General features: G+C 36.4%; 2 protein-coding genes across 6 annotated transcripts in view; one reads left to right on the plus strand and one right to left on the minus strand.

Moving 5' to 3' along the window:
* The window catches only part of ITFG1 (integrin alpha FG-GAP repeat containing 1), a 66,870-nt gene extending 60,553 nt beyond the window's left edge, over window positions 1-6,317 (minus strand). The window contains exons 1-4 of one of the 2 annotated variants that reach the window (XR_011728475.1): window positions 6,047-6,309; window positions 2,678-2,750; window positions 2,267-2,412; window positions 564-621 (exon numbers count right to left, since the gene is read on the minus strand). Coding sequence is in view for 1 of the 2 variants with exons in the window: in XM_071756847.1 (XP_071612948.1) it covers window positions 564-621; window positions 2,267-2,412; window positions 2,678-2,750; window positions 6,047-6,269 (500 nt within the window). In the remaining variant the exon portion in view is untranslated. Of the gene's footprint in view, window positions 1-563; window positions 622-2,266; window positions 2,413-2,677; window positions 2,751-6,046 lie in introns of both variants that reach the window. The other variant, XM_071756847.1, reaches the window with a different exon arrangement.
* Window positions 6,318-6,375: 58 nt separating this feature from the next.
* Window positions 6,376-21,576, plus strand: part of PHKB (phosphorylase kinase regulatory subunit beta) — a 55,381-nt gene continuing 40,180 nt past the window's right edge. Inside the window, exons 1-7 of one of the 4 annotated variants that reach the window (XM_071756845.1) lie at window positions 6,380-6,590; window positions 9,230-9,345; window positions 14,657-14,746; window positions 16,847-16,985; window positions 17,948-18,047; window positions 19,236-19,343; window positions 21,227-21,307. In XM_071756845.1, coding sequence (XP_071612946.1) covers window positions 9,288-9,345; window positions 14,657-14,746; window positions 16,847-16,985; window positions 17,948-18,047; window positions 19,236-19,343; window positions 21,227-21,307 — 576 coding nt within the window. In that variant the 5' untranslated portion in view covers window positions 6,380-6,590; window positions 9,230-9,287. Of the gene's footprint in view, window positions 6,591-9,229; window positions 9,346-14,656; window positions 14,747-16,846; window positions 16,986-17,947; window positions 18,048-19,235; window positions 19,344-21,226; window positions 21,308-21,576 lie in introns of all 4 variants that reach the window. The other 3 variants (XM_071756846.1, XM_071756844.1, XM_071756843.1) reach the window with 3 other exon arrangements.

Raw genomic sequence — 21,576 nt, forward strand, 5'->3', positions numbered from 1 at the left:
ATTATAGGAGCAGAAGTTAACAATTCTTGGGTTAACCTGTATCTGGCTAGCATTTTCCTACCAAGCACTGAAGAGTTTTCAGCTGTGTAGTTTCTCTGAATTTTGGCTCTTGAATGAGCTGCTAAATACTATGCTTCTTTCAGTATTTTACACTATGCCATCCATTTGATTTTCCAGCTGTATTTTACCTCTGTCTTTTCTTCAGCATTTCACAGAGGTAAGTGCACCTTAAAAGGCTTACTTGCTCAGTCAGATAAGACAGAAATGCTTGTGCTTTACAAAATTCACGGAAAAATGAACTGCTCTTTTTCTGTATTAAACAGAGTACAGAAATTTAAAAAACTGAAAGCTTAGTTACTTTTGCCATAATTATATAATGTACCAGGTTTGTAAAGATGACTGTTATGTTTCATCATCTTTTGTTAGGCCAGTTGATATTACACAAACCATACAGTTCTAAAGGATAAAGAGCATGTGTTTCAAATTCTAGAGTTAAATCATATTTAAGTTTCTCTTAGTCACCATTATAAATGTTGTTTTCTAAAAAAGTATGTCATACTTACTCCATTACTAGAGGCTCATCATGAAAAGTCTTATTTATCATAGTTTTATGGTTAAGATCTAAAAACAGAAAATGTTAATTTGATTCAGTTACCAAATACATTATGACATTTACATTTTTAACCTAGGCATAATTCTTTTAATTTAAAACCATCAATTCTAGGATTAAAAAAAAAAAATCAGCCACCACTGAACTAAAAACAACTAAATGGCTTCCTGAAATTACGCAGGAAAGTTAGAGTTAAAATGGTGAAGCTTTTTCTCTCTTCACTAAACTCTTCAACAAATTATTCTAAATACATCTTACTGAAACCCATTTCTATGTATGATGGCAATCACATAGATACACAAAATCTTAGGTAGTTGGGATGAAGACACTCTAGGAATTTAACATTGTACATAAAACCTCTGCTTAATGTTTCTAAAAAATTCTTCATCATATATACTGTTTGTATCAAAGATTACAGATAGACTGCCTAAGCAGACAGTGAGGATTTTAAGTCCTAATCAGGTTATCACCTCTCAGAATTCACTCTCACTTGTAATCCAAACTCTTTGCCACATAATCCATTTCCTTTCTTTCTCCACAATGTTCGTCTTCTTTCCAGTACCCACATTTTATATGACAGTACCCTCCCTACTCACTTGTCACACTACCATTACCTAAGTGGGTACCACATACCTGCCAGCAGCCTCACTACATACCTACCATTGCCTGAATTTTTAACCTCTGACTCTTTTTCTAAGGCCCATATGCTCATTTGTGCCTCTCCCAATATTTGTTTACTCAGAAGCAAGACAGCATAAATTAATTCAAATCCTTCATGTTCTTCCCAGTACTAGAGATACCTCCTATTCTTTTAATACTTAATCCAGTGCACTTTCCCAGGTTGCTTGTTTCACCTCTGATTAAAACCAGAAGCAAGAGTATCTAAGGCCATCACTTGCCTTACCCATAACTAATTTATAACAGTTGTTTATAGTAGTGATCATTCTTCAGTGTTTTTTTCTGGCGTTAAAGAGTTTTCCTACCCTTCTTCAAATCCTAAACTCTTCCCAAAACCATTTCCTAGCAAACTAAACAGAAGACTTCAAGAGTTCACATAGTCTATGGCTCTATCTTAAGATGGAATCAGCTATACCTTGAAAACTGCTAAAAGATTCCAGAAAAATTGATTCTAAAGTTCTTTAAAACTTTCAATGACAAAAACTCTAGAAACCTCTCTCTCAGAACCTACTTCAGTGTGTCACTGTCTTTGAAGAATTTGGTTTAGCAGAAATAAGACTGCTACATTACTGTTGGTAAGGTTAAGTATGGTGTTCGAATATTTATGCACTAAACTTCAGATGAGGTTCTCAGGGCATTTTAAATTCAAGATAATTTTCTTGAGATAATCATAGTGAAGCTGACATGCATAATGGGGCAGACATAAGAAGCAGATCCTCAGTCAGTTACTGTCAGGCTGTAATATTGTTTGGTTATGTCTGTTGCATGATATAAAGCAAGAATTCTAGCTTTGTTGTTTGATTAATGAACTGAATACAGCATAACAGCAATATAGTATATGGGTATGAAGCTGACTAGCTACTAATCTTTATTTTAGTTGTAAAAACAATCACTACACAGTGAAATGACTTCTAAGTTTCTTACGGTATTTTTAGTTATTAAGAATGACCTTACAAGTAAACAGTTTCAATAACTCACCTAATGTTTGGTTGTGCCCCCAAAAAATATACACTGAAAGTTCATCTCTGCCATGATTTTGTGCCCGGGTAGTCAGGAGGACATCCATTTGTGAATCACCATCATAATCTCCAGGAACTACACTGGTTATGGTAAGACCAAGAGATCTAAAATAAAAACAAAACAAACCCACAACATGCAAGGAACTGCACAAATGTGTGCATGAAATCTAAAAGTGCTTGTGTGTTAAAAGGCTTGCCTTTTTGTCACAATTACTGTTAGTTGGTCCAATATTACTGTCTTTCAACAACCTGGTTTTTTTTGAAGTTTTTATCTACTGCCAAAGTAACTTTGGATCAAGCATTCTGCCCTGTGTCTTCCTCCAAGGAAGGGTGACATTTTTAACTCTAAATTGAGAGTATCAATACTTACTTCATTGGCAACTTCACACGGGGCTTAAAGTAGGGCTCCTTTTGGTCAGCCAAAAAGATAATCAACTCATTTCCTGAAAGAAAGAATAACAGAGATTGTAAAATGGTTTATAGGCAAAAGCAACATCTAAAAATACTATGCCACAACTGCCCATTCCCCATAGTAACAAAAACTTTAAAAGGCTTCTCATACAACGACTTCCTCCTCATTCAAAAAGAAGCAGTCCTTTAATGCCTAAATATAATTCCAAATAAAATTTCCTAAAGCAAGTAAAGAAACATCACACGTGGAAGGCATCAGTTCCATTCAAATAATTGAAGCTTAAAACCTAAGTCAAATGAACTACTTTATTATTGTATCTCTGACATAGCAGGATCTGATACTGCTCACCAAAGCTGACTAAGCACAACTCACAGAAGTAACCTGCCTCTCCTCATCTAGAGGCAATGAAACAAGCCACTCTAATTGAATTATTTCAGGAGGATCTAAAAATAATCCCGTATTTTATGTTGCACAAATACTTGAAACTCAGCAAAGAAAGAAAGAAAAAAAATTAACTGGAATGATGAAATCTATTTTTGGTCAGTAAGCTGAAACACACTTGCACTTACTTCTGCAAGCAAAGTACCAGTTCAGTTTCTTACTCCTCTGTATGTTCTCTGCATTCTACACAAAATTCAATTGTAGCATCCCAAACTCCAAGAGCTACTTTACCTAAATTAAAATAATTCTATGGCTCCAAACCCAAGATACCATACTATATTTCAAGAGCATTGCCCTCTAGCAAAGTTCACAGCTGTGAAATTGCAGACTACAGGTTTCCTGGCTATGAAAAAGCAGGTAACTGCCATAAACTTATTTACCAAGCAGAATATGCCAGCATATCAGTAAATGAAAACAAACCCTTTCAAAATGGATAGGGGTGCCTAGTGCAGTGCCATCTGGCAAACTAATAAATCCTGGGTTGCACTACATATACACAAATGATTGAAAAAGTTAGCATGCAGTAAGGTGAAGGCTGCTGGCTAATTCTGAATATATGCTGTAGACTTTCACCTGCCTTTTCATCACCTATGTGGTGATGTGATGATGATGAAGCAAGAAATGTGTTTTCACACATGCCAGGTTCCAATACAATTATACCACTCAAAAATGAAATTTTATGTTCACTGAAGATAGATTTATGAAAAACTTCATCTCAGGGCTCATGAATAGGAAAACCAAACTGACTCCTGGAAATTATTAAAGGAATAGGAAGAATAATTATGGTTCTACATCAATCCAAAGTGCAGGTCCTACATGCTATTTGCATTTTTTGCTCTATTATCACAAAAAGAATATAGAAGGACAAAAAAAAAATATAGAGAAAAGGGTGAGAAAAGGGAACAATTTCCATTTATACAACAATTATGTAGATCAGAACTCTTCAGTCTGAACATCTGAGTGAAGATACTGCAGGGGTTTTCAAAGTCCCCAGTGAAATGTAGATAGGCAGGGGAATGATTACTCTCTGCCCTGTACGGTTAGAAGCAGCATCAAACACAACCAGAAGGTGGTAAATTGAACAAGTGAATAGCAGGAGCTTCCCCACTGATCCCTGTTTTGTGCATACACTCACAAAATAGCTAAGTATATGCACAGTTCATTCATTCCTATACTTCAGTGTCAGAAATTGACTAAACCCAGGGTGCAGTGGTAATCTGAATTGTTCTTGCAACTGAATCCACCTTACTTCTACCTTTAGCTAGTGTATTCTATTACAAAACTCCAAGTACAGACTGATTTTTCTCTTATGCATCTGAGCATATAAACCATAACTCTCATTCAAATAAAGTAATTCAAGATCAGAACAGCAATATAAATGCATCAAATGTCCCAAGATATTGCTCCCATTTCCTTATCAAGGGTCAGGATTTTTACTACTGGACTTCTTTACCAAAGTGTAGTTCCTCAAAGTGTAGTATTATCTCCAGTGCTCACTTCTTTGGCACTATTTGGAATTGGCTAGTGATTATTCTACTACTTAGTACTCTACTGTTCAGAATTGGCTATTACTTTTGGTTTAGAAGGTGTCCTGTATATTTCTTAAGCTTCTTTTTGTTAAGACTTAATTATTGTTTTCGAGTATGTTATTTCTGGCTCATTTTTACAGAGTAAAAAAATTTTTACGTAAAAAAACAGAGTAAAAAATTTTTACGTAGTAAAACCATAGCAAGTGCTGCTGTGCAGAAGCAAAGAAGAAACTTTAAGTCTTATTTATAAAACTTCTAACTACTCGTATTTCTATATGCATTCACCTGAAAGATAAGAAAGTAAAAAATTAAATCTCTTATCATTGACATTAATTTTAAATCTAATCTCTTGGGGCATTTTTCCAGTAGATGAGCCAGTGGAGCATTTTCAAGAAGTCATGCATTTAAATACCTCAAATAGATGGGAAAATCACTCATGCTTTACTGAAGCTACTTACAGAAACATTTATTGAGATTGGAGGAATAAAAGAGGTGAATTTGAGAATATATTTATTCTCTTAATGTGCAGATTTAAGTCAGTAAGATAATCCAAGATTAACATCTGCAAATAACACTGACCACTGATATGCAGCTTTGGGGATACCCTCATATCTGAAGCCTAAACAGAAACTCGTGGCATATGGCAGCTGTATGGAATAAATCTACCTGGCCTTCCACTTAAGGGAGAGTAACATTCAATCTATTCTCTTTACAACTGTGAAATGTTCATCTGTTTCCCAAAATATTTTCAAAGAAGGAGCAAGAACATTTTGTGGCCATTCAGTCGGTAGGGGAAGTCTTCAGATGCTTTCGCAACTTTAAAGAAAAATATTTCTTGCCCTAAATGAAGCACTATTTTAGGGCGAGCTGCAAATATCTTTCTCCTTAAAGGAAATACCTCAGGAGCAAAGCAAATGTCCTGAAAACGATGTTACTGCTCGCTATGCACACCCTCAGCAACACTGCACAGGGGTCCGAGCACTGAACGCGCAGGACACGCACCCCTGGAGCAGGCTCAGGGAGTCTCCAGCTGGACAGGGCCCACCAGGACCACCGAGTCCCGCTCCCTGCTCCTGGCAGGACAGCTTCACCGGGAAAGTCTCTCCGTACCCGCCAAAAAAGCATCTCTCCAACAAGCAACCGGTGCCTCCTCCAGCACCGCGGGAGGCCGGGGCGGCACCGCCGCAGCTGTCACTCCGGGGCTTCTACCTCGGCCCGACTCGGTTCCGACAGCCTCGGAACATGACCGGGAACACACCGACTGACGGTTGGGGAAAAGCCCGAGAAGCCCCACGGAGCCCACTGCGGCGGAACCCAGCCGGTAACGACGACGGCCCCGCTGCCACCCGGCACTCACCGCCTCGAAGCACGAACAGGTCCGTCTGCTTGTCAGAGTTGAAGTCGCCGAACGCCGCCAGGGTTCCGTAGGCCTCCCCGCCGAAGAGCTGGGCGGTGACGTTTTGCAGAGCTCCGCTGGGCCCCACCAGGGCCAGCAGCAAGCACAACCCAAGCCCGCGACCGCCGCCCCCCATCCCGCAGCTCCGCGGCTCCGCTCCCGGCTCCCGGTTCCCCGCCCGCATCACTTACGGCAACGCAGGCGCCTACCCAGCCCCGCAGCCGCCTCGTTTCCGGGACTGATCCGGCGGCTTTGCGACGCTGGCGTGACTGGCTGCGCGAGGCTCTTTACGGCAGGCCTGGGCAACCAGGCGGAGATGTCCGCGCGCTTCGTCCGTTGAGGCGCCTGTGAGGCGAGGGCTGCAGCCCCAGCCTGAGGGGAGCGGCGGGAGCCGGGATCCTCGGGCTCCTCATCGGGATGGCGGCGGAAACGTCCTCTGCGATGGCCGTTATGGCTGATGTGACTTGGAAGATGCTGGAAATGCGGGCTCGCTCTAAACGTTCAGGTCTGACCTCTTGGCTTGCCCGAGAGGAGCTCGCGGGCTGCCTTCCCTCTCCAGTGCCTCTGCACTGCCAGCCCCGTTCCCGCTCTTCTTTCCCTCTGCACTGCCAGCTCCGTTCCTGCTCTCCTTTCCCTTTCAACTGCCTGCCCCGCTCCCTCTCTCCTTTCCCTCTGCACTGCCAGCCCCGTTCTCTCTCTTCTTCCCCTTTGCACTGCCGGACCTGTTCCCTCTCTCCTTTCCCTCTGCACTGCCAGACCCTTTCCCGCTCTCCGTCCCTCTGTCCCCTCACCTCCCCAGGCTCATGGCCGATGTGCTCCCTTTTCTTGTCTCATTCCCGGGCTTGGCCTTGTCCCCTCAGCGGGGCTCTGAGCCAGCGGGCCGGGCCTTGCGGGGCCTCCTGGGGTCCTGCGCACCCTGGTGCGGTGCTGTGACAGAGGGGGTGCTCGGCCAGGCAGTTTGAGGTGATGTGCAGGTGTTGTTTGGCAGCACAATTGTACAGGGAGCTGCTTGTGGCAGTATCCCTGCGTGCAGTTTGCTAGAGCTGTGGGGCAGATAAGTATTTTAAAATTGCAGGCACAGTACACAAAAGTAGCGGCTTTTGACAGGTTTCCCTTGCGTAGTTTTTTAAACATGAGAGTTTCTTGTTTGGGACTTGGACTGAGTGGCAGGTGCAGTCTGGCCTGAGTGAAAGGATGGTGTTCACCCAGTTGGCCTGGATTTCCAAGTTCAAAAAAATGATTTTGTCATTTTCTTTTTAAGCAAAATACAGTCTTAGTAGGGCTTTAATTGTTAATGTTCTAATGGAAACACTTTTCCAAATGATCCTTATGGTACTTATTTATATGTCACACGTGCTTCTTAAACTTTCTTTCCTTATCTGTATTATTATTTGATTAGATTTATGGTAATGACTGATGAGGCAGTGTAAAAACAGTATGCTTTACGAGGCCCCTCATAAAGAGAACTAATTGAGTAATGATAATCCTGATTCATAATGACTTTTAAAATTCTACGGTGTAGTATCAGTTTGCAAAACTCCTTGATTAAGACTGTCCAGTAAGTGAGTTGTTACTTTGTGGCCAGTTAAGATTATGTGGTACTGTTACCTGGAAATTGATTTATAAATGTAGCCATAGAGCTCTGCAAAGTAAGTTCTTCAACCTTTGTGTTAGGAACAGGTGAATCCTGGATCCCAATGCAGCACGAGAAATTGGGGATTCCCATGGAGACTTGGGCCCAGTGATTGCAGAAGGCATGATTTTAAAATGCTTGAGTTTTTCTTAACTGCTGCTGCCTTCTATTTTTCTTTTTTTTTACATCTGTAAGGAAATGTCTTCTGTGACAGTGACAGATTATTATTGCAGTTCAGTTATTCTTTTCCTGTTCATAGAGTTTTGTCATTTATATAGTAACTGAACAAATTTACTTACTCAAGAAATAAAGATGATTTTAACTGGAATGGTTTTCTGGCAAAAGACTTGCTTTAATAATAAAATCTAACATTTTTCAGATAACATTTTTATGTAAAATTGAAAATAATTTTCTTGTTTCTCAAATTTACTTCTGAATCTTTGTAAGTATGTTGGAATTTCTATTGAGCTTTTATTGGTCCTGGCACTATCTGAAAGAGACACAGTTGGTATAGTCACTGCAAGTGACTGGAACTCCACCCATACTGTTCTGATTTGGCTGAGGTCTATGCTCCAGAGGCTCATTTCACCAACAGTACTGTTTCCTTGTGTTTATTTTTTAATAGGATGCCTGGAATAAGTTACAGTAAACATGGGGCATAGACAGATGTGCTTGAAATGCTTGAGTGATTAATGATCTGTAGCTAAAAGCAAAGTATGATTTTAGACCCTTTCCTGTAGTAGTAATCCATATCTTCATGTTTATGTATACAAAATTATGAATTACATTTTGCCAGTAAAACCAAATGTTACTGAGAATTTTTTCTTTCCCTTCCTTGAGCAATGAAATACCATTCCACTTGTTGCTACTGTGATATTTAACAGTTAGAATCAGATTATAATGATACTTCATAATTGGTCAGTCTGCAAATTGTGAAATTTTGGTTACTTTAGGAAACCATAAACTTCTTGAAAAATGTGGCAAAATTTGTCATTGTGTTTACAGTGTTTTCTTATTTTACATTCAAAACTGAAATAAGTTGCACTTCAAAAGGTGAGATATCCAGTTCTATGAGCAATATGTATGACTGCAAGAAACATCCTCTTGTAAATTCCTCCCGGGATTAAAATAGCACTACACATAAGCAGAATCTTAGCTCCTCTGCTTACTATTATTCAAAACTTTTATATGTACTAGCTAAATTATTATTTTTATTTAATTTAAAATACATCAGACTTTATTCAGCACCTTTTGACATTGGTAGCAAATTTTCTATTAAATAACAGTTAGGGTCTAATGTGCAGAAGATGGACTTTGTGTAGGCATTTTGCTCAGATAAGTTTTATGGATGTCAAAGCAAAATAAAACCAATTTTTAGGACAGAAGCAGGAAACATAAAGTGAAATGAAACTTTACTACCCTTTGTGCTGTGCATTCTGTCATGTCAATAACTCCACTAACATTGCTTTCACTTAATTTAATGCTGATTGCTTTTAACATTTACTAAACAGTTCTGAAAATTACTGTAGCTTAGCCTGAGACGTTTGTGATTAGCTGCACCAATTTGAAATGGCCAATTTGGATGATGCTGACAGAACCTCCTCTGCGCATGCTTTTTTAAAATTTGGTAAGTGTGCTGTTCTGTGTTTTCTTTATGTATGTGGCTATTTAACTCAACAAAAAATAACTGTATTTTGTGTTTCGTGCAGTGTTGTTTGCTTACAGGTTTTTTAGCACTATGCAGTAGAACTTAAATTTAAACCCTGAAAATTTCTGAAAAATGGGATCTAGTTAGATTGAAATCTACTGCTCATGATCTTCCTGTTTTGTGTTTTTGTAAGTTGCTTAGGATGTAACAATCTCTGAACTGAAATTTCCCATTTAAGATGATGGTCTTGTGAAAGGTGCACGAAGAATCATGTTTGGAAGTAACTTGCAAATAACCACACTGTGAGTGGTTTAGAGATAAGAAGTAAAATTTGCATTAAGTCAGTCATTGTTCCAAAACTTGGCTTTTAGAAATTAAGTGGAAGCAAAATAAAGCCCCCAGGCACAGCTTCTCTTTAGATACAACAGAAGCTAGAATATATGAAGTTGGCAAGACCATGACTGATTTAGCTCAATATATTTTGAAAGGAGTTTGTCTGGAACAAACGTGCCCATATGTGAAGCTGGCTCATTTGGGGAAAGCTGCATGGGCTTCTAGTTTAGTCTGTGTAGAAACAGAAGCAGTACAACCTCTAGTGAGAATAAGCACATAAGATTTCATCTGTCTCTTTCCACAATGGAGCCACTTCAACAACCCTGCCCTGCCTGGGGCATTTCTGTTTTCTGGGGCGTTTCCTTTTTGTCAAGGACACCTGAAGTGTTCACATTTTAATTAAAAAAAAAATGTAATAATTATTAGATTGATACTTGGTATTTCTGGTTTTATGATACAAAATAAAGGATTTTAGTAGTTTTAGGAGCTATTGTTTGGAGTTCTCAGAAATGGCAGTGACTGCCTGGAATAACCTGCATGGTTTCTGGTCTTGCTTGTAGCGTTTACATGGCTTGTGTGGCAGACTTTTGGCATTTTTGGTGTATTTGGTGTATTTATATGAAGTTCCTGTCTACTGGTGTGATATCCATGTCTTATTTCTGGTGTTCAGTAACTTCTATGTGTTGTTAGTTCCTGTAATCCTGAAGTCAGCGATTTCCATCCTGTGTAATATACTGTAAAGAGAAATATCTTCAGATTATTAGGAAATAGAGAAAGGACAAAATACATTGGTACACTTTTTTTCTTTTCCATGAAAATCCAATAGAGTTATATGCATGGTCTAATATGTAGTTTTACTTGGTAAAGGAGTGAACGCAAGGTACAAAATGTTACTTAGCTTGACTGATAATAGTAACACAAGTGAAAAATGAGTAAAATATTAAAGTGGCAATACTTTTTAACTATTGTTTACCAAGTAAAACCACTAGTTTCTAGTTTTGCTCAAAGTGAAGTCAGCTATGAGATCACAGTTTACCTCTGTGTGTAGTGACTTAAAATTACCACCAGTAACAGCATTGTTGGTACACGTTAAGTTCATGGAATTCAAGTTCAGGTAGTTACATATATGAGAAGTGAATTTTTCTTCTGGTGGAATTGATTTTTCTGATATCACCTTGCTTGACTCCACACATTTGGATTTAGAAGCTGATGCATTTAATGGCAGGCAACAATTTAAATAAATTGTATTGTATCCAAGAGTGATTCTTTCCAGTGTTGCATTCAGTCTGAGCTCAAGAGAAATTGCAGGAGAAGTCTTGAGGGAAAAGAAATGTGATGTTGGGAGGATATGATTTGTTCATGTGATATAGTTTCTTAGACTTTGCTGTGTGAAGGAACAAAAATGGTCCCAATGACTTTTTTAATGTGAAAATGTTATTTCCCATACTAATATTGGGGGTGAAAATGATTATAATGTGAGATCAGAACTTGTTCATGTCTCAGGTGTTGAATTACATCCAGAATTAGTGTTGCAATTTAAGGACTGTGGTCAGCTTTTACTCTTATCTAGAAATTAATCTGGTATTTTCAGATTTTTTTGGTTTGGTTTGGTTTGGTTTGGTTGGTCTCTGCTGATTTAATTATACAGGTAAAAAATTTCATGTTGTTCTTTTGGCACGTGAAACGCTGGAAATAAATTATTCCCATGTTGCTTCCTCTTGTTTGTGATCAAACTCTGGGGAGGCATGTGTTTGGTTGGTTTTTTTGGTTGTTAGATTTTTTTTGATTCTGTACTTTGAAAAATTTGCATAATCAACCCTTGCTGAAATATGCAAATCTTTATCCAAACACTGGGTCCAAAATCTCATTCTGATGCCTATTTGTGTATGGAATTGCTGCCATCTTCAAGGATATGTGGTTGTTCAAAGCTATATATGAAGTTAGGAGCAGGGTTTCAAAATGTTGGCCATGGCTTTTAAATCTAAACGTCTAGGGAGGATATAGCTCAACCCTGAAGAGCAATTAATGCGAATCTCAAGTATAATCGGAATAAAAATGAAGTGGATGGGAAAGTCCTTTAACATCAGGATGACATAATAGTCTCAGCCTCCAGAGGTTGTATACACATAAGTATTTGCACTGCTAATAGGTTACCTCAGAGAAATTCCATGAATTTGCATAATTTTTGTATTCTGATAATTAAATTCTAAATTTTTCTTGGAATTGTTGTGCATTTGAGTTTCGTCTACTGGTTACTGTTTTCTTGTGTTTTCCATGTCCTAGCTAAGTCAGAAGTATCTTGTCTGTTTATTACTTCATTTCTATGCTAGTAATTGATGTCTGTGCTATCATTAGTGGGCTGTTTCAGATTTTTTCCCTTTCTCTAGTAGTTCAAAAGGAAATGCCTATCCTTCTAAATAATTCTTCAACTTGAAGAATGGTGAAATATACTCTGGAACCTGTGATAGGAAATTAAAGGAGATGAATTTTAATTCAAAATATGGTTATAATGTACTTAGTCATTGCAATACCTGAAGACAAACAGAATTTTATTAGACTTGGGATCAAGATTTTGAGTGTTCTCTTGTCAGAGATTACATATATTAATGCAGGAAGCAACACTGTGATTTTCCTACTGTGGTTTTTTACTGATTTTGATTTTTTTTAAACCCAATTCTGATATAGGGAAATAATAGGCATACTTCATTCTTCGTGGAAGAAAATCTGAACTACCATATACCCTATTAAAATTGTTGTTACACCAGTATACAGCTGAAGAAGTGCTAGATCAACAAAAGGATTTTTATTATTCCTTCCTAGCATATCTACTTATTTACCTAAAGTAAAACTCACAGTGTAAGGTTACAATGAAATGAGATAATTATAAAAAATAGTATAGAAAATTAATGTCCTCATTCTGTTTCTTTTGAATGCTAATATACAAATTGAGGATACTGTTTTTATATTGTCATTTTTTTACTGTTAAAGTGTTGCAGTGTTCCTGCTGTCAGCTGTCTCAATTTGAGAGCCTATTTTAAGTATGTAATTGAAAAGAGCTTTCTATGGCAGGTTTTTGTCTTGCTGAAATAAACTATTAAATAGATTTTGGAAAAGAGTATAGATAGTCTTTTTTTAGCTGTCCTAAAAATAGCTTCCACAGGCTTATGGTCTCACTGCTAAACCACATGGAAGGAGCAGCTAGCTTCATGTCTCTCCTATCTGTTTCTTGCTGTTGTTTAGATTGTGGTACTAAGAAAACATAATTTATCACAGTGTTCAGCAGAATGCTGTACCCAAGCAGAACATAAACTATATAGAGACCAATGACGACTTCATGAAGAGTATGTGGTAAACTTTGATTTGGAGTAGTTCTTTAAAGAAGTTCTACTTACAGTAAAAGTAATTTTAAGGAATACTTTCAAGGGCTTACCTTTCATTAGTTTTCTTAAACTTTGCATTAATTTCATCTTTTTGTTTCATCAGCAGTCTACTCTGGCTGCTTTAATTTATTTCTGCTATTAAAGTTTCAAGCATTATAATAATATAATTTGTAGAGAGTAGTGGTTTGCCGTTTTCACCCTCTATGCTGTTGAGTTATCTTTCTGCACAAAGTTGAAATCTTTGAATGCTCTGAAATAGAAGAATATGCTTTTTGTTCATGATAACTTTATTTTGTTTCTGTGTTGGCCACAGAGGGTCACAGATTGTCTGGTAAGTATATAAATTGGAACAATATTATTTTAGAAACGTTTGACTTACGTGTGTAACTGTGTGTGCCTGTGATTGCAAAACAAACATAGTGCACATTTGGAGGGTGGGAACTGAGTTCCTGAGGGGCAATAAACGTTTTCCAATCTCTCTATGACAGGACTTAATTAATAAAGCCTAATTAATTAATAAAGCTTCTGTTGCCACTCCACATACATTTATTTTGTTTTCACAAGAGTCCAGTGCATTGACAATCTCTTGTCTAATGCTTGGGTATGTGCTGGGCGTGCGAAAGAGGCAACTTGAATAGGAGCACTGTGCTGTATCCTGTCTGAACTGCTCGGCTGGCTGGGCTTTCCTGGCAAGTAATGAACTTCTCTGAGCTTTTCAGAAGGATGGTTCTCATTCTTCCTGTTATCAAATGGCTCTGTGGGAGATTGTGCATCCAGAGCACTGAATAAAGCTGATTTATGGAAGGAGGGCAGTGTGTTAGTCCTAAATTAGAAGTTGAAAGTGGTTTACCTCAGTAATTTTGAAGAAGTCATGTCTTTCTGATAGGTAGCTCATTTCAGCTATCAGGAAAATGGACTTTCCAGGTGCAAATAGGGAAGCACTCATTATGTGGGACACTGAAAAGGAAAGATGTGAATTTGATAGCATTATATCTGTCAGGAATATAGGTAATTTGGGGTTTTTTTTTGTTGAGTAGTTTGTTTAAGCTTGGTAGTATGTGAGAACAAGCTAACCCTTTTTTGATTCACGACATTAGCTAGGCTTATTGTGGTGGGTGAAAATGAGGTTAGGGTAAGTAAGACATTATTAGTGCTACACCATTTTAGAAGGCAGGTAGGGAAGTAATAGTTCAAGTTATGCTACTTTTGTCCCTCTTCTTCCCATTTTTCTACATATCTTTAAGAATTTTGTATTTAGCAAACTTAATTTCTAGGAAAATGTTCCTAAAAATTCTTAATATTTAGTAGGCTGTCTTCAGTCATTAAACTGTATATTTATGTAGTTCAGTATTTACAAGTCACTGGAGACCCAGATGGTCTTGTTCGTGTGGTAGATGCTGTAGAAAAAATGTGTATTCAGATCTCTGAGACTGTAGAAATTACAACTTTTTTTCTTTTAATTGAAATTTTGATAACTTGTTCTTCTGTATAACAAACATGAAAAATCATATTTCAGTAATTTTTAGCAATAGTAGAATTATAAAAGTAATTCTCTTCCTCTCTTTTTTTTCTTTTAGGTTCAATTTATGAACCACTTAAAAGTATTAATCTTCTAAAACCAGAGGGGCAAAGTCTGTGGGATAAATTAGATCATTACTACATAATTGGTAAGTTAATAGTTGTTCCTGCTCTGCAAGATTTTCAGCGTAACATACTAAAGTACATGTAGTTATGGTTATGACAGTAATTAGCTTTGTCTTGGAATAATACGTTCAGTCTTTTAATATGGATTTTTACTGTTTCAAAACTGAAGAGTTCTGTTGTTATAATCCCTCAGAAGCTTACTATGATAATACTTAGATATTTCATACATTGCTTGAAAAATCTTGACTTGTAATTTTATTCTAAAGTATGGCCTGTGTTTGTCAAATGGTAGAATGGATTCTGAGTTGCACCTGACAGTCATGGATGGGGAGGGGAAAAGGTAATCTGCTGACAGTTTTTGATGCTCAGACTAACCCAGGTGTGAGCTGGAGTTGGAATTTACATGCTAAATAGCATTGCTGTATATTTCCTGTTTGAAGATAGTTTTCAAAATTTCTGCTAAGAGTTTGGAAGGTGAAAAAGCTGGAGGTCTGAATTACACTTCTTGGTGAAAATGTGTATTGCAAATCTAGTCTAGCTGTAAGACTGAATGTAGAATTATTTTGGATAAAATGGTAGCCTAGTATGGTGGCATTAGCCAGATATGGCACAGGAAACATTTACATGGAAAGAAGCTTTCCTGTAGTACAACAGTTTGACAGGTGATCACTGAGAAGTTGTGTTTTTCTTATTAATGGTGCTGCATTTTAGTGCTGAAATTTTCTTATAACTTGGTTTAAACCAACTTTAAGTTTTTTCTTTTCATGATGAGATTATTTTAAGCCCAAACCATACACATTAAAGAAGCAATGGTTTATTTTTATCATTTTGGGTGTTTGGGGTTGTGTTATAATGAAGTCCTGCCTGTATTCCAAAACGGGCTTTTTAGAAGCTGGGCAATTAACTGCTTTAAAATGTAAGTTTCAGGCAGGCAGGGGTATACAATAGTGACCAATTTTTTCATAATTTTAAAAATGTGGGATGAGCCTCCCTTCACTCAAATCCATTTCTAAGTGAAATTTGCAAGTTGTCTCTGGCCTATCCATAGATGCATTGCTTTTTGTAAATACATTGCTTTTATCTTTCTTACAAAGGAGATGAATGTCCAATTTATTTTTAACACTTGTCAGGAGCAAATCTGCGGTGGTGCTTGCTACTTATCTATTGGGCACTTATATTGCAAACAGTCTGCTGCCTTGGTAAAAATTTGCTATTGAATTTGTACTTCATATGAGAATAATCTGTATTGACTTTTTTCAGGTAACATTTTATTCAAGTTCTTGTTGTATTGAGTCACTGAAGAATACAATGCAAAAAGCCTCAAATCTCTGTAATTTTCATTTAAAATAATTTCTAATACACGGACAATAAAGAGGCTTTTAAAAATCTATTCTTGATAAACTTCTTGAAAAAAAGCACTACTTTCTTTTCTTTAAGGACAGGTTATTGTTAGAAAAGTAATACTCAAAGACCTTTAGTCCAGTTTCAATCTTGTAGCATGCTGGTTATTCTACAGTTTTAGGACAACAGTTCACAAAATGCAAAATGTTAAAGTACAAAAAGAGTGAATATAATATTTATTATTTTTTCTAATTCCATTTAGACAACTTGAAAATTCCTGTCTTACTCTATTTTTATGTCAAAGTACCAAGTTAAACAGTTCTAGTCATGCTTTCTCCTTACTTATTAATTTCCTTTTTTAAACATATTTACGCAATCATCTGGCCTTAGTTGAAACTTTGATAATTTTTTAAATGATTTAAAATATTTGGTGGGAGGCAGTTGATTTTTTTTTTTAAATCCCTTCATAAAAAACGTCCCTTTATAAAATGATAATTAGTGGGTTGTATTATAGAGATTAGATGCAGAATGGGTTGTACTGGAACAGGGCCATATAGATAGCTATGAATACTCATTTTTTTGTGAAAAGGTTGATACTGAAAGAAACCCCAACGTGAAAGAATTCTTTTTGTCTGTCTTTTTTACCTTCCTTTCTTTATGTTTTGTGTTGTGCATGTTGTAGCAGGTTGTTGACATATTGATTTATTCCTGAAAATCTATGCAGAAACTGAAAGAAACATGGGTGTTACTGCTGTCATTTTTTTTTTCTTTCCTTTTTCCAGTTAAGTCAACGTTGCTGCTTTATCAAAGCCCAACCACAGGTCTATTTCCTACAAAGACATATGGGGACAACCAAAAGGCAAAAGTACACGACAGTCTTTACTGTGCTGCATGTGCCTGGGCTTTAGCCCTTGCTTACAGGTGAATAAATTATAAACTCTTCATCTCTGATGTGTTGCATTCTGTTATACAGTACCCTGGGAATGTTTTAGAAGATTAAGCTGTATCGAAAACAGTTTTGTAAACCCATATGGTACATGTTTACAAATCTCAATAAAAATATGTACCTACTAGGCTAAAGATTACACTCTACTTTTCCTAAGTTAACATGCATTCGTATCATTTAATTGCCACCAGTGTTCTGAAACAGAGGAATTAATTCTTGTTAAAAATAAAAGTTATTGTGGCAAACTAATGAGCAACTAGCAAGAAATTATAAGGGAATTAACATTCAGAATGTGTAATTATTAGTAATTTCTTACACTGAAATCTTTGAGTCTTTCTTTTAATTTTTCTGTTGGTGAATTAAAAGCATTTTAAAACAAAAAAAAAAAAAGGGGGCAAGGGCGATTGTTTTGATTATATATTTAGTAACAGTAACTGTGAGTGTTGCTTGATTTCACAGTATAAAAACACTAAGCTATCTTGAAACACCTTTCTGGATATTCAGAGCTGCTAACTTAGAGACTCTTGTATGTAGAGCTGTATTTAATCAACATCATAAAGATGAACAGTTCATATTGTGTAGAATTAAAGAGTAAATGCCTTTCTGTTTTGGATTTCTCAAAGAACACAGAACAGTGGCTTGCAATGCTAACACTACCAGTGATGATTTTTACTTTTTAAAATTTTTTAAAATTGTGAAACAGGAATATTTGTGTAAGTTGTAGTATAACCTAAAAAAAAGCCCCAACATATTTGGGCTTTTTCCAGTAAGGAAGGATGAGTGGGGCTTATAAATGAGTTGTTGTGACTGTGAGCGCCACTGCACAGCAGTGTTAGTTAAATACTTGATATTCCAAAGCACTAATATGCCCTTTATTTCCTTTTTTTCCCCTCTAATGCATTTCCAATTTGTTTTATGAGTTATCTCTCTTACTCAGGCGTATTGATGATGACAAGGGCAGAACTCATGAACTGGAGCATTCTGCTATAAAGTGTATGAGGGGAATTCTCTACTGCTACATGCGTCAGGCCGATAAGGTAAAACACTGTATTGTGGACACAAGCACTCACTTAATTCCAAGGGATTAATTAAAGTATGAAAACTCACTTCTAAATACAGATACAATTCAAAACAGGAGTGCAGTATTATTGTGTGGCCCAGCTAGGAACAGCTGCTTCATTATTGTCAGGTTGCAGCATTTTTTTAGGGTATAAAAGGCATGAGCATTTTGTGACGTAAACTGCAGGGAATACTTGAAACTTCTTTGGGTTCCTTTTGCAGTTAGTTATTCCATTTAAACATCAGACCATCAGCAATTGGTGTTTTCTTGATGTTGAAGGTAAGATAGTGTTGAAAATATTGTGAAACATCGACCAGGTACTGGCAATGATGGTTAAAAAAATTTCATAAACTGTTTGTTGAAGAGCATAGGAATTATTATTATCTTATTTCATTACCTTTGTCCTTTGTGAATTTGATTTCTTTCTCCATCCCGTTGACAGTTTTCTCAAATGATTTTGTAGGGTGGCAGGTGGTATATTTTGCAATGAAAAAGGAATCAAAACTACTTAAAAGCCACTGTAGTTATTATTTTACCCCTTTGTTGTTAACCTCTTGCATTAGTAATCATCTTGCTGCATTCCATTTCTGTTGTAAAAGATTCTGTATCATGGAGGCTCATTCTTAGAGCCAGTAATAGTGTCCATGAAGAAAAAGTAATTTTACTCTGGAGCGTTGCTCTTCCTTTGTATGATCTGTGTTTTCTTTTAAGCTGTCAGCTTTGCCTTCCAGTATCTGTCAACCTTTCACTATGCATCTGGATATCACCAGCTGTGCTCACCAAAATAAATCTTTGTTTTCCCATGTACTCTTTTATATTAGACATCCTTGGCTCTTGCAGCTTTTTATTTGTTAAATTATTTATATGTGTCAATTTCTGAACACTTCTGTAGGTCTGTAACTTAGAAGGCTAAAATAATAATAATAATAATAATAATAATAATAATAATAATAATAATAATAATAATAATAATAATAATAATAATAATAAATATTAAATAATAGTACAAATGAAGTATGTTCTGTAAGTTTCAGGAACTGTTGTTTTAAAGTTTTACCTAGTAGTCATATCAAGAAATTTTGATATACCCAAGTTATATAGGGAATCTGTATCTGCCCAAAACACTTGAAAATATTTTTATGCTTTTCCTTTAATTCACCTTTAGGTCCAGCAATTTAAGCAAGACCCCAAACCATCTAATTGCCTTCATTCTGTATTCAGTGCACACACTGGAGATGAGGTCTTCTCCCATAAGGAGTATGGTCACCTTCAGGTATAATATGCATGTATGTGTAAATGTATGTGGATGATTTTAAGTAATATCATTATGTCTCCATTCTTTCATGACACAACTTTCTCGGTTTTAGATTTGTGTTGTACTTAATGAAATTGAGATTCTTTCTGCATCTTGTAGTGAAAAAGACAGACTGTTTTGAAATATAATTCAGTGGTATGTTTTGGTCAGTACATACTGAAATAACTGAGGTTTGTTGAGGTAGATGGTTGTTTATAAAGGTGCTCCTTTTTGAGACCAACAGGTGGCTGTCAATAAATAAACCTGGCCAAAAAAATTTGAAGTAGTCAGTAAAGTGAAATTTATATTATCTTTTTATTAACTTGTCCAGGTTAATTTTCTGTAAGTCTGGGCAATTTTTATTCATATTAAGAATTTAATGTAGACTGTCAACAATTTTGTATAGTTACAAACTGGTGTTCACTATTCTGTGTAGCAGTTCCTTGTCAGATTAATCTTCTGAAGTGTTGATTTAATTTTTTTTTTTCTTTTGCCCCCCTTCTCTTTACCTTCAGACCCCATTTCTTTTTGTATTCGTGACTTTTTTTTGATTTTGCTTTCCATAACTGTTTACAGGAACTGCTAGTGAAAGTATCCAGAATTGTCAGTAGGCTGATAATTATTTTATGCTGACAACTTCACTTAAATAGTTTCTACAGTAAATGTGTTGGATTCAGGAAGAGTATGATCTGAGAAAAATGATCTGTGGAGTTACCCTAAATTAACATTTTGAACTTCTATGTGAAGCTTCCTGAACATGCACATCTTTTATTTTCACAAATTTATATGAGAATACAATAATTTGGGGACCTGGGGGATCACTGTATGATCGCTCAAAGTCTCTGGTTTATATGGGAATTCAGCCTTTTCCATAAACATTAGTGTGCATCAGCAAATCTCAAAAAATAGAGAGTTTTTAGCTCTGTGGAGACAACAGAAACAGTAACTGGTTCAGTTGGGAAGAACTGTATGTATTACACAGCTGGTCTGCTGTTATTGCTGTACTTGGTGCTTTTCAGATTGTATTAAGAAAATTGATTCAGTGGTGTTTTGGAATTTTGGACTTTTTAAAGTTTGGACCTTAATCTTCTGTGCTTCAGATAAAAATGCTATTTTTTGTTCTCGATGGTTCATCTCAATTTCATGTACTGAGATTGTGGTTTTGTAGCTCACTGAAACACATTATTGTGATCAACTTTTTCTATTGAAGTTGTTAAAATTGTCAATTATACTAGAATTCTCTGTAACAAAAGCAGTTTTCTTTGATTCATTAATGAACTTACACTATGATGCTCATCTGTACAGCTGCTGAAGGCAATTACTGTTAATAATAAATGCTCTGTGCAGCTAGCTACAAAAGAAAAGTTTTCCACTAATACCATTACATCTGAATGTTGTAATTATACTTCTTTCAGTAGATAACACTAAAATTCTAGTTAGGGATGAAGTGATCAGCTGTTTAGATGTGCTGGATATTTTCCAATGTGTTACTCGCCTTCTTGGTGCTCTACTTTCTAATAAGTTGTCATCCATGTAAACATGAAACAGCTTGTGACTAAAGTGGCTGCCTATGGGTCAGAGAAGCAAAAATATTGTAATACCATAGTTTCAAATAATTCAAAAAATGATGCTGCAGCCGAAGTTGCAGAAATGCTTGTTTGTGCCATTTCTTCCTATTGATTGATTCCACATCATTGCATCTAGGATATTCATAGATTAGGGTCATATTTTTAAAAACCAAAACCATGCTGTAATGAGACGTTGTAATGTTAGTGAGTGATATCACATTCAGCTTGCTTGTTTGTTTGACTTTATTAATGAAAAGTTAATTGTAGCTTCCTTTTTGTCTTTAATTACTTTAGATAAATGCTGTGTCATTATTTCTCCTCTATTTGGTTGAAATGATCTCTTCGGGGCTGCAGATCATCTACAACACTGATGAGGTACAAATAGATTTCTGATGTTAAAGCACATGCTTTATTAAGTTAGGTTTTATCCTGATTTTTATTTAATTATTTGCTCTAAAATAATCGTGCTGGAAATAGACTGCAGATATTTTTTACTTCTCGCGGAAGTCAGAAAAGATAAATGGAATTAATGGGGTAGTGAAATAAATGAATAGCTATTAAAGTGTTAGGTATGTGAAGTGTGAATGTAACGTGACAATGAGAACTTCTGCAGTTACCTGCTATTTTTGGAAGGTAAAAATTCA

The sequence above is a fragment of the Heliangelus exortis genome, chromosome 13 (assembly GCF_036169615.1).
Source record: "Heliangelus exortis chromosome 13, bHelExo1.hap1, whole genome shotgun sequence".
Taxonomy (NCBI): domain Eukaryota; kingdom Metazoa; phylum Chordata; class Aves; order Apodiformes; family Trochilidae; genus Heliangelus; species Heliangelus exortis.